We start from the raw sequence: 12509 nt of genomic DNA, 5'->3' as shown, positions 1-12509 counted from the left end.
AGCTTCACCATCCCGCAGCCAGGAGGGCTCCGAGGGCTTCCCAGGGGAATGCCGGTGCTGCGGGTGACAAGGTGTGAGCCTGGGTCTCGGAGCTGGCCAGGCAGTGGGACAGTGTGGGGACAGTGAGGGGCAGGCGGGCAGGAGCTGCCTGTCCTCCTGCCCGTGCTGATCTCTCCAGGGCCACAGACAAGCACCACATGTGCTGCACCGGGCTGCCATGCACCATGGTGATGGTTCATCCCACCTCTGCTCTCCCAGCCCTCCTGGCCAGTGTCCTCTGCCTTTCCCCTTATAAAAACAACACCCTGCATCTGCCGGCTGCTCTTCCCCGTCCCGTAGCTGGGGATGGAGCACAGCACCAGCTGGTGGGGTACAGTGAGGCTGTGCTGGGTGGTAGCTGAGGGACATAGGGTACAGCAGGAGATAGAGGACAGGTAAAGCAGGGGTGCAGTGGGGAATACTGGGGCCATAGGGTGGGGTACATCAGGGCTGTGGGGTAGAATATGTGACATGGGATGGGAAATGGGGTGTGTGATGGGGAATGGGGTATAAAGGGGGAATGGGGTGTGGGATGGGGAATGGGGTATAAAGGGTGCATGGGATGGGGAATGGGGTGTGGGATGGGGAATGGGGTATAAAGGGGGCATGGGATGGGGAATGGGGTGTAGGATGGGGAATGGGGTATAAAGGGGGCATGGGATGGGGAATGGGGTATAAAGGTGGCATGGGACAGGGAATGGGGGCCGGGATGGGATACAAAATGGAGAATTGTGTATAGGGAGGACATGGAATGGGAAATGGGCTAGAGAATGGGATTTGGGATGTGGAATGGGATATAGGGAGGGCATGGGGGGGGAATGGGATGGAGACTACAGTGTAGGGAGAGATAGGAACAGGGAGACGGGGAATGGGATAGAGAAAGCAAATGGGATGGGGAACGGGGTACGGGATGGGACGCATCAGGAGGGCCCGAGGAGCTCGCCCATCCCGGTGCCCCCCTCCCGCCCCTCACCGCGGCGCCCGGCCCGGCTCGGGGTGGCTCCTCCCGGCGGGGCGGGGCGGTGGCTGCCGCCGGGAGCTGATAAAAGGCGTCGCGGAGGGCGCTCGGTGCCGCTGCCGCTCCGCCGCTCGCTCCGCTCCTCCGCCGCCGCCGCCCATGGTGCTGCCCGGCCCGCCCGGCATGTCCCGCTCCGAGGAGGTTCACCGCCTCACCGAGAATGTCTACAAGGTGAGCCCGGCCCCGCCGCGCTGCCCTCGGGCTTCTGCTTGTTCCCCTCGCATCGTTCCCGTCCGCCGCCGGGAGCGGGCGGGAGGAGCCGCCGTCGGGGTGGGAGCGGCTCCGGGGGGGGCCCCGGGACGAGGGGACCCGGCGGGGGGACTGGCGTTATCGCAGTTAATTCATCCCACCGCCCCCCCAGACCCCCCTGGCCAGGGGAGCCAGGCGCAGCCCGGAGCGCTCGGAGCCTTTCCCGTGTCCCGGCCGTAGCTGGAGTTTGGGAAATCTCGGTTTTTCTCTTCCTGCTTTGCTCCCGGTGTCATTAAAACACAAAATATGTGCTTTAATTCTCCCTGTGAGGGAAGTGGTTTCTGCTCCGCTGGCTCCTGTGACCGGGGCTAATAAAACCTTTCTAGCCCAACGTGTAATGCAGGATGTCATTTGTTAAACTGGAAAGCTTGCCTGATTTCCTGCGTTGTAAGTGGTGGGATGGAGATACCTGGGAGCATTAAGCAGGGAAAAAAGCATCATATAGAGGAATTTAGTACGAGCAATACCAGGGTAGTAAAGTTCTGAAGTCTTGGTTTGGGGATCATGTGGCAGAGCAGCCAAAGGCAGAGCTAATGGCGCCCCAAATCTTGGGTGCTCTGGGTGTAGAGCAGGTCTGAATGGAGCCTTGTGGCTGCAGGGATGCAGGGCGAGAGCTGTTGGAGCTCATCCCTGGCTTGAGCAATGGTTGGTCTGGGGACAGTTGCTGGGAACGGTTTCAGGTGGTGACTCAGTGTTTGAGGTGTGTTGTCCTCGAAGAACTGTGCTAATAACAGGTTTGTGGAGCAGGTCACAATTTCCCTGGGTGCAGCCCTGTCAGCAGCGTGCGGGGCGGTTTGTGCCATCACAAGGACAGTGTTTAAATGAAGCTCATTTCCCATAGGAGCTGAGGCTGAAGGGTGAATGGTGGCCAGGCTTTTCTCTTGCCTCTGACCATCAGATTCCTTCACCATGGGAGCAGCAGGTCGAGGGATGGGGCAGAGCACGCATGGCCGGAGCAAGCGGCAGTGCTGGCTGCTCTGACCGCAGAGCAGAGGGTGCACGGGGCCTCATGGCTCCAGGAGTCAAAGATGGACAAAGAGGAGTCCAAAGGTCCCTGTCAGCTACTGAACACTTGAATTTCTCAGTGTTTTAACAGGAGCGGTCAGGGTGTAGGGAGTGAGGATGTGCTGGAGGCCCATGTGGTTTAACCCAACATCTGCTCTAGGAGCTGGAGGTCCTGACTGTTTCCTGCAGGGGACGAGGAGCCTGTTCTCCTTGTCTCCAAACAACGCTTTTCTTGGCCTCTGGAGATGTGTGGCAGGGGGTGCGTGCAGGAGCCCAGTGTTTGCCTGGTTCTTTGAGCACTTCTACAACCTCCTGGAGCCCGGTGTGAGGGCTGGAGGCTCAGTGACTCTCTGGAGCTCCATTAAGCTTTGAAGTCTCCAAAACCACCCTCAGTGTTTTACATCCCCATTGCCCAAGTACGCTTGGGTTTGCCCCATGTTTTTCTGGCCTGAACACTGCTGTGGTCAGGAGGCAACAGCCCCGAGGAAGGGGTGGTTTGGCCATTGCCTCCTCACAGCCACCAGACACCAAGCCGCAGGGTGAGCGGCTGCCCCACGCTTTGCTTCCCACCACCGCTGTCATCCTGCCGGGGCTCCAGGGGGCTGAGCCATTCCGTGCGAGGTCTGGTGCAGGAGGAGGCAGCCCCATGCCAGGCACCCGTTCCTTTCCCGGGGCGTTCTGCTCGGGAAGCCCTTTGTAATGGCTTTCCAGCACCAGCGCTCGCCCTCGGAGTGACGGTGCTAATGAGCTGGTGGAGGAGCTGTCAGCCTCCCCCTCGCCGATGCTGCCACTACACGCAGCTGCCCACACATGTGTAGTGATTGCAGAGGGAGACGGAGGCTGCTGGCACCTTCTGCCAACGTAATCCCACCCTCCCTGGCGCTGATTCACTCGCGGGGACCCGGTTGTAGTGGCTCTGCTGTGGGCAGGGGCAGGCAGCTCGGTGGATGGGCAGCAACGCAGCCAACCCGGGCTGCTCCCATCTCTGCTCATCCCTTGCCCAGGATGCTGTATGTGCTGGCAGTTCTTCCTTCCCCTGAAGGCAAATCCATCTCAGGACAGATTAGATTATTGCCGTTTCCATGCTCACCTCGTTTCATTCTGAAGCCGTTCCTTCCTGTGGAAGATGGTTTTGCAATGGTGTGTGAATAGCTCTGCGTTTGAAGAGGTGTTTGCTTAAAACCACCCCAAACTCGAGGCCTAATTGTCTTGCACAAATGCAGGCAGAATTCCTGATACAGTCATTTGCTGCACATCAGCTGTAATAAATGTTATTGCCCGCATAACAGCCTCTTGCTTCGTTATCTCTGGTCCAGAGGGAAAGGGGAGAGAGTCTTGCTTAAGTGAATCAGAATGAAAACTGTGGGGTTTGGTCTCTTTGGCAGCAGAGGGACCTGCTGTGACAGGAGGAAGGAGCTGGCCCCTGGAGCCACCCCTGAATTCAATGCACTTTGGGGGTGACGAGGGGCTGCTCCATCCCTCTGCGTGTTTCAGTTTGGGAGCGTGGTTTCTGACCTCTGCTGAGGTGCTGCATCTACAGGTTGTTGAAACTTGTGGGTTGAGGAGTGCTACAAAGCTGAAGGTACCCCGGATCACTTCCCGTGCTCCTGGCTCCTGCCGATGAGCGATGCTGCTCCTGGTGCTTCACCTTTGGTGCTGTGTTGAGCCTGCTCGTGGCTAAGGTTTCACTCCTGTGCTGCTCATGTTGCACGGTGTAGGCCAGCCCTTCACCCTCGGACACAACAGCTCATAGAAACTGAATGCATTTTGATGGGGACCTTGGGGTTTTTCCCCCATTCCCTTGCTCCTGAGCTCCTTTCCAGTAAGGATTGTGCTGAACCTTGGTTGTGCTGCCTGGCTTTGGGGCAGGACCTTGTGAGAGCCCTTGCTGGGGGATGTGGCTCAGCCATTCCTGTTGGCTTGGGTTGAGCTTCGGGAGTGCTCGGCAAGGGAGGGATGCAGCAGGGCAGCCGTCAGCAGCTCAGTGGGGTTATGGAATGCTGCTGTTATGTGTTATAGTATCGAGGTCCCGGGAACGTCAGCTGGATGGGGATGTTCCCGGCGGCAGAGCTGGGAGGTGTGTGTGCTGTGAGCAGTTGAGACCAGCACCCAGCGAGGCTCCTCTCCCTCCCTCCCAGCAGAAACTTGGCTCTTAAAGCTGCGTTCTAAGAGCAGAGGGCAGGAGGAGCGGATGGAGGCAGCGCTGGGCTGGGATTGGCCATTAAATATTAATACAGAAATAATGAAGGTGTTCCCAGAGCAGGGCTGGCCCATTTAGAAACAAACCTTCCTTAGGGCTGAGCTGCTTTTGCAGCGTGGCTGTGGGGTAGTGCAGAGTCCCACAGTGCTGCCCTTCTGATGGCGCTTGTCGTGGTCACATAACGTCCTGCTGTCACCCATGGGTGCCAGGCTGAGCCCAGGCCACCCGTGCCACTGTGCAGCATCAGTCCTGCAAGGAGCCACCAAACCTTGCTGCTGCACAGGGGCATCAAAAATGGCATTGGGGGAACACTGAAGCTGAGTTTTAGCTGAAAGTCCATCACTTGTGTTCACTGAGGTGTCTGGGACATCCCCAGTGAGATTGGGATGGCTGGAAGAGGAGCCCAGGGCACGGCACACACTGTGGCATTAGTGGTGATGTTCATCCCTTGGACAAATCCAGGAGCCTCCTCACCTCAATCCCTGCTTGTCCATCCCTTTGCTGTGTTCCTGTGTGGGGCAGAGCTGGACATGGGGCCCGGCTGTACTTAAGGCACCATAATCAGGGCAGCGTGCACGTTGCTGGCAGCCTGGTGCAGCCATGCAGTGGTGCAGAGCCCCAGCACCCAGCAAGCCACAGCCTCTGACCATCTCCTGCCCCAGCAGAGCAGAGGGGAGCCTGGTGCTTGGTTTGCTCTGCATTGGGTTTTATGAGCTCCCTGGGAGGCTGCAGGGATGGAGCTGGGAGCCCCTGCTTTTAAGTACTTCTGAAAGCCCTTCAGGAGGTGTCTTTCCTTCCTCTGGGTCTTTCCTACGCAGCAGAAACCTGACACAACCTGAACCAGCTCCGTTTCCAGCTCGTTCTCGGGGGTGGCTTAAATTTTTACCGATGGGCTGCCTGTTACAGCCTCTGAGCGGCCGCTAGATCCTTGCTGGAGTGTGCCCAGAGGGGAGAGGTGGGGACCTTGTTTTCTGTTGCTTCTTCTCCCCCCTAATTCAGCAGGACCTTGTGCTTTGCATTAGTTTCATTTTTGGCAGCTGACTAAAGCCGTGCCAGGCCCGGGGAGCTGAGTGGTGTTACCCGGGGAATTCAGTGCCCTGGAACAAAGCAAAAGCTCTTTCAACCTTTAGCTGCCAGAGGTTTTTTTTTTTGCCTCTGTTTTTCTAAACTCTGCCCGGGCAGCGCGTGGAAGGCAAACAACTTGTGGGTGGTGCTGATGGAGCAGGATTGGAGCGAGGACGAGGTTTGCTGCCATTACCCGTGTTCTGCTGCACATCAGCTTTGCTGCGGGGTCCTGCAAACCTGGCCTCCCCTCCCTGTGCAGCTCGGCTCCCCCCCCAGCATCTTTGCCCTGCCCCATGGTGCATCCGTTGGCCGTGCGACGGCAGCATCGCAGGAGCAGCGATGGCGCCTTGCTGTGGGTGAAGCGATGCTTGTGAAGCGTATTCCTGACATAAAGATGGTTCTTTTTCACTGTTTCTCCTTAGCAGCTTTTCAGCCTCTCACCTGGAGGGGATGCGAAGGTGCGTTGGGTCTGGAGTCACCTTCCCTTCCCACCCTGGGAGTGAGAAGAAGGCTTGAAAAGCTCTATTTTTGTCGCTGTAGTGAAGAGCCCTTTGCAGTGCCCTCGTCCTGCTGCGCTGTTTGTGTTGGAGGCCCCAGACAACGTCTTCAAAACATTCACTTTCAGCAAACTTCCTCTTAAGGTTTTGTCCATGGGGTTTGGGCAGCAGCGAGTCACCTCCCCCTGCCTCAGCCGAGCAGCAGGACCCCTTCTGGGGCCTTTTCCTCTCTATTTATTGCTTTGAGGCAGGTTGGATGGGGCTTGGAGCAGCCTGCTCTAGTGGAACATGTCCCTGCCCACACCGCTCTGATTCTGTGATTAAAAGGGCTGTTGTTGGTTGGTGGGGAGCAGGGTCCTGCCCTGAGCGGTGCTGGCAGCTGCTGGAGCCAAGTCGGGCTTTGGTTCCCTCCAGTTTGAGGAGGATGCTCTGGATTTGGAAGGCGTTTTCCCTGAATCCATTCCAGTGATGCTCACTGGGGCTCCCGCTCTGCGGACAAAGCTTCGGCTGCAGATCCTACCCCATCATTTATTCACTAAGCTTCATGCTTCGGGGAGATGTGTTTATATCAGCACTGCTGCAGAAATGACTTGATATCTACATGTGTACATACAGATACATAAACACTTATTGCACTTAACCCAGCAAACTGCTTAAAAATCGCTTCCCCACAGAAATCCTGCCAATATTCCTTCCGCATAAACGTTACCCAGCCTCACACTGCTGAGGCTCAGCTCGAGCGTGGAGCAGGCTTAGCCATGGCTCTGCTGGTGGAGGGGATGTGTCCGTGTCCTGTCCCTGCCATGGGTACCCCGGCCATGTCCGTGTCCCCATCCCTACCATGGGCACTGGGGATGTGTCCGTGTCCCCACTATGGGCAGCGATCCCACCCTTCCAGCCGCTCTGTGGTGTAACACAGGTAGGCTTTTGACCGGGGTTAAAGGTGACATGGGAAGGATGCAGCAATGCTCATCAGTGTTAATTAACTCGTGTGCAATTGTCTTCTGCAGCGAGGGCAGGCGGCTCGCTACGTGGCTTGTTGCTACAGGTTCATTTTCTCCTCCTGAGCTGAGCATGTTCGCTGAGCTGCTCTGTGCTGCCCCAAAGCAGCTTCCACATGCGCCGTGTTGCTTGACCTGCAGTCCCAATTAGCAGCGAAGCTTCTCATTAGCCTCATGCTTTCTTGTCACATCCCTGCAACCATCTTTGGCCCGTTGCAGGCTTGTGTATGGTGCTGTGGGGCGGACCTGGAAGCACCACGAGCTGCGGGATGGTGGCTTTCGGGGCACTGCAGCCCGTTGCTCCTCAGGATTGACGGGATTTCTCCTGCTAACAAACACCAGCAGCTCGGTGGTGCTCCCCGCCTTGCGCTGGTCTCTGAGCTGCGCTCTACACGCGTTCCTGCTCGTAGAAATGAGAAAATGGCTGTTTTGAGCCGGGGAAGGCGGTGCCTGAGCCTTGCACACATGCACCCACGGGAGGAAAATTAAACTGTCACAGTCTCCAAAGGCCAGGCAGCAGGAACTCGGGATAAAAATGCCTCAGGCAGAAAATGAGCTTTATAGTGTTTGGCCGGCTTCAGAAGAAGTGACAGATGCTTAATCAGCTTATTTGCTGTAAGTGTCTGTCTCTCGTCTTCCCTCCCCTTCCCGAGATGGGATGCTGCCAGCAGCGTGGTGTGGGGGGGGTGCCAAGGCCTTGCTTCCCAAGGGGAATGCTGGGGTGTGGGGATATTTAGGTGTCAAACTTCATCTCCTGGTGGTACCCTTGGCAAGGGGCTGTCCCCGCGGTGGGGCAGGGACCGGGGCTGCTCCACTGCAGCCAGGCTTGGTCCGGAGGCTGGGTTCTCAGCAATAGAATGGAGATTTTTGTTGTCTGTCCCAGAGCTCGCCTGGGAATCGCTGGCTGGTTCGAGAGATGCGATCGGTGCTGGGATTGAATGGCTCTGGCCGGGGAGGGTCTGGAGCTGCCCTGCCAAGCGCACAAAGAGCCGTTCTTCTATTGAGCCGATTATTCCTTCCCCCCGTGTTTCCATAAGGACCTTAAAGCGAGGGAGGAGAAGCTGTCAGACTGCTGCTGGTGTGCACCAGCACCCTCATTTATGCCTTTATCTGCAGGTGGAAAGTGACACCAAGTGCTTTGAGAGCGCGGTGTAATGCCTTGTATGTGGCTTCAGCCGTGGCTGGCACCAGCTCGGTGGGGATGGTGGTGGCTTTGTTCTGAGTTCAGCTCCTTGGTGGTTATTTCAGCCCCTTCTGCTTGTCCACTATAGACCAAGCTGCTGCTGCTCCCCAAGGCCATTCCAGGAGCAGGACATCACCATTCATCATCTCCAGAACTCAGGTCAACGTCATGGTTGGTCTGAGTGCTGTTACCTGCTGTCCCAACCAGCCACTGACCAGATATGGCGCATATAACCATAACAATAACCATAATTTGCTGGTTTGGGGCATTCATTTGTCTCTTACAGTGAAGCACCTGCAAAAGGCATCTTGTGCTGGGGCACTGCAGAGCCACCACCTGATTAACCCTCTGCCTTGTGGCTTTGAAAACACAACCTTGGCCTTCCTCAATCGAGCTGTGGGATGATGGGAGGATACTTGGGGCGTCTTCCCTGACTGCTGCATCCAGACAGTGCCAGCGGCACCTTCTGGAGCTGCGGTGGGGGGGAAGAGCATTGCAGAGGGTTTGCCCTTGGTGAGAGGTGAAGGTGCCTCCAATCGCCCTCGCAAAGGGCATGGCTCGAGGTGGCAGCACGGGTCACTGTGTTCAGCTGACGTCCTGGCTGTGCTCAGCAGCTCTTATCATCGTGTTTGCATTAGCTTCAGGCCACTTCTGCACTGCCCTGAACCTGCACTTCTGACTTACCCTGAATGAGAATAAAATTTGCCCTTCCAGCCTATAGGTCCATTGCTTTTGTGCATTATTTTGTACAACATGGGGTTGGGTGAGGCTTTGAGCAAGCTGTTCTAGTGCAAGCTGTCCCTGCCCATAGCAGGGAGCTGGAACTGGATGAGCTTTAAGGTCCCTTCCAACCCAAACCAGTTTGTGATTATTTGCAGTGCATGGGTGTATTAAGGCTTCTTGGTGTGAACCAACATCCTCTTGCAGACATCGATAACCTTGGGTTGAGTTCCTGCAAGGGCTCTGGTGGGGGGGGGTTCTGCTGGGTTTGCATTTCTGAGCATGGAGGTCAGTGTGGCAGCCCCAGGGGAGCTGCTCTGTCTACCTCCGGGTCATGTCCCTAATCCCTCCTGATGTTCTTCTTTTTCCTTTAGACGATTATGGAGCAGTTCAATCCCAGCCTCAGGAATTTCATTTCTATGGGGAAGACCTATGAAAAAGCTTTAGCAAGTAAGTGAAACTGCGCTGCTGCTGCTGCGTTTATTGCTTGAATGCTGGGGGCTGCAAGGCTGGAAGGGAGGAAAGCTGGAAAACTCCCTTGGGATGTTCTTTGTTCTCAGTGGGAGTGAGAGGAGGAAGCTGGGGAGGTAGTTCTTGGTCCTCAATACAATGCTCACATTGTTAGGATGTGCAGGACATGAATGTGCTGTGGTGCCACGGATGTGGAAAGGATTCAAGTGATAAAATGTTGGGTGATGACTGGATAACAAATACATCTCCAACCAGATTATCTTTAGATGTTACTTTAAATACTTAGAATTAAGATTATAAGTTCTGTTTAAAGATGTGTTCTTGGAATGTTCAAATTGCCCAGGCAAATGCATTGGAAAAGAAGGGAGAAAAGCCTATCAGTGGCAGCTCTTGATTAGGAATACAGGGTCCTATTGGGAGTCATTGGGGAGATGTAGATTGAAATGCTCAAAAGTAAAATATGGATTGATGAAAGCCAAAATCAGACTCATTTGACTTAAAATGACTTGGTATAGTGCCTGGGCTCTCCTCAGCTTGGTTTTAGGGAGGTTCAAAGCAGGTTTTGGTTGACACAGGGGCAGCTGCTTGCTTTTGGGGATGCTCTGCTCATCTCGGAGCTGCACTGCTCTTGTATCCTGGATTTTAGTTTTAATTGGCTCAGTGCAAATGCCCCTTAGGGAGGAGGCTGTCATCATCTGGAGCCAGTGGAAAGAAATATTTTGATGTCTCATGTTTGCAATACGACCTTTGGGAAGGATCGGTGCCTTCCTGCTCTCTGCCTGGAGCAGGTTTTGATTCCCACAAGTCAAATGAGGTTCCTGGATGTTACGGTCAGAATCCTCTTCAGAAGCAGCCCTCCTGCCGGTCCCAGCTTACAGGCACTCCCCTGCACGCTGCTTTCTTGCCAGTTCCCAGCACCGGTTTTAATTAGGTTTTAATGGATCAACTGGCCGTAACGTGGGAAGCGCCCGTCCATCCCGGTCCACTGCTCAGGGCTGTGGACTCTGATCCCCAGGGATGGGGCACTTAATGCACCCTTGCAGCAGCAAGCATTGCCCAGCTCTGTTGATGATGCTGACGAGGCACGTTTGGTTTGGGTGTGCTCCTGCCTGCTGGCTGCCTGCTGGGTCTGCAGGCAGGTGCAGGCAGGGGCTGAAGGGGGGAAGTTGCACTCGGGACCGTGGTTTTTATGTGTCCTTCTGAAACATTGCACTGATAATGCAGCTTTTAATGACCCGGGTGGTGGGGCCCATCTATAGAGTGCTGTGTTACCCCAGCCGAGCTCGGGCAGGCTGTAGCTGCAGCATGGTGTGGGTAACCAGAGCCATCCCTCGTTTGCCGTTCCCCTCACATCCTCGCTGTGAGCGCGCTTTGAAGCTCAAGATCTTCCTGTAATTTCTGAAGTTGTCTTTGGTCATCCATTGCTTTGGATCTCTGAGCTTGTGGGGGCATCTGAAGGAAGCGTCTTAATGGGTAAATCACACTGGAAGAGGCTTCAGCACCTAATTTGACGGCATTGAGCTCAAGCTGTACAACATGTTCTGGTGATTAGAGGAAACCCCCTGCTTATCTGATTAAAGTGGAGAGTGGAGCTGGAATGTCAACAAACAAGACTGAGCTATAATGAAAAGTCTGTGATATTCAATTATTCCACAGTGATTTTTTTCTGAGCAGCATTAAGCAGGCTGATGGTTACACTGGAATGAAAACCACCTACAGCCTGCACCTACCTTCCCCCCCACCAAAGAGCCCTGTAAACTTGCTGCTCCAGCTTTCTTCTTTCTCCACTCATCTCTCCTGTGATGTAGTCCCTCCCCGTGGGGTTAAGCCCTTTGAAGTAATGTCTGTTTTAGTGTCTAGCATCTATTTGGTGTCACAGAAGCTGTAATAGCCATTAAGGAGAATATAACCTGCATTTTTTGGTGCTTTTAGGTATGACATACGCAGCAAAAGGATACTTTGATGCCCTGGTTAAGATGGGAGAGTTGGCCAGTGAAAGCCAAGGATCTAAAGAGCTGGGTAAGTCACCAATTTACTGCTAAATGGAGCCACAATCCGGAGCAGGCTCCGAGCACAGGGATGGAACCAGATTTTTTGCTGTTGAAGGGGATAGCGAGCTCAGTGCGGAGCTGATCGTGCCTCATGTGAATGGTAAAAGCGTCTCTGTATTTAATGTAGCTTAAAACAAAAAAAGCCTGCTATTCTTAGTGCAGGATTTTGGGGCACTGTCAGCTTGTGGTGTTTGCAAAGAGGAAGCGTTTGCAGAGAGCGGCTTTGCTGGCGTTTGTCTTGCTTCGCAAGGGAGAGGCAAGCACCAGCTCCTGCTGTGGGGCTGAAGCAGCCCCTTCCCCTCTGGGGGTGACACAGGGGACCGGGCAGGTCGGTGTCCTGGGGACTGTTCCTCCTGGTCTTTGCCCAGTTGATCCCAGTTGCGACAGACATCACGAGCTGCCATGCTCGGTGCCTCCTTTCCCTTTCCTCCCTTTCCTCCTCTGGTAAGTCCTTTGGGAGATGCTTTTCCAGTCTTCCCATTGCTCAGACATGTCTCCTGTGTTCTCCCCCTCGCTGCTGTTCTGCTGTGCAGATGTGGATCGAGGTGGCTCCTCTCCCAGCTCCTCCCAGGGATGCGGCAGTGTTTTCTAAGGCTCTGTGGGGCTGAGATGGGTTTTGGTCTCGTTGCCTTTGCAGTCCCAGGTCAGTTCCTCCTCCCAGTCCCTCCTGCAGGTCTGGCTCCCTTGGTTGCTGTCTTAGGAGGTGGCAAACTGCTCATGGTGAGCTCTCTGAGGCTGTCACTTAACAGCAGAGGTGGAGCTGAAATGACTCTGGAGCAGTCAGTGAACAGCCCCTTGCAGGAGCCAGGGTTCCGTTTCCCTGTGCTGTGCTCGGTGTCAGGCACTGCTTACCCCAGCCACAGCTCGCTGCCTGTGCCTGGATTGTGATAGGGAAGCAGTAAGTGTCTATGGAAACCGATTCTAGCGCTTGGATTAGAGCTGCCTATAGCAATCTGCTTCTGTTTAATAAATAAAACAAGAGCCTTGTGTGCAATGCAGGCAGGGACCGA

The 12509-nt window shown here is 55.0% G+C and overlaps 1 protein-coding gene across 10 annotated transcripts in view; it reads left to right on the top strand.

The window, feature by feature from the left end:
• The first annotated feature begins 1090 nt into the window (after positions 1-1090).
• The window catches only part of BAIAP2 (BAR/IMD domain containing adaptor protein 2), a 43687-nt gene continuing 32268 nt past the window's right edge, over positions 1091-12509 (top strand). For 5 of the 10 annotated variants that reach the window (XM_065693971.1, XM_065693973.1, XM_065693974.1 and 2 more), the window contains exons 1-3: positions 1091-1228; positions 9352-9427; positions 11381-11467. In XM_065693971.1, coding sequence (XP_065550043.1) covers positions 1157-1228; positions 9352-9427; positions 11381-11467 — 235 coding nt within the window. In that variant the 5' untranslated portion in view covers positions 1091-1156. The remainder of the gene's footprint in view (positions 1229-9351; positions 9428-11380; positions 11468-12509) is intronic. The other 5 variants (XM_065693965.1, XM_065693970.1, XM_065693967.1 and 2 more) reach the window with 1 other exon arrangement.

This window comes from Lathamus discolor, chromosome 13, assembly GCF_037157495.1.
Source record: "Lathamus discolor isolate bLatDis1 chromosome 13, bLatDis1.hap1, whole genome shotgun sequence".
In the NCBI taxonomy this organism is placed as follows: Eukaryota; Metazoa; Chordata; class Aves; order Psittaciformes; family Psittacidae; genus Lathamus; species Lathamus discolor.
The sequence above is the reverse complement of the archived record's forward strand: the minus strand, read 5'-3'. Positions and strand labels throughout refer to the sequence as shown.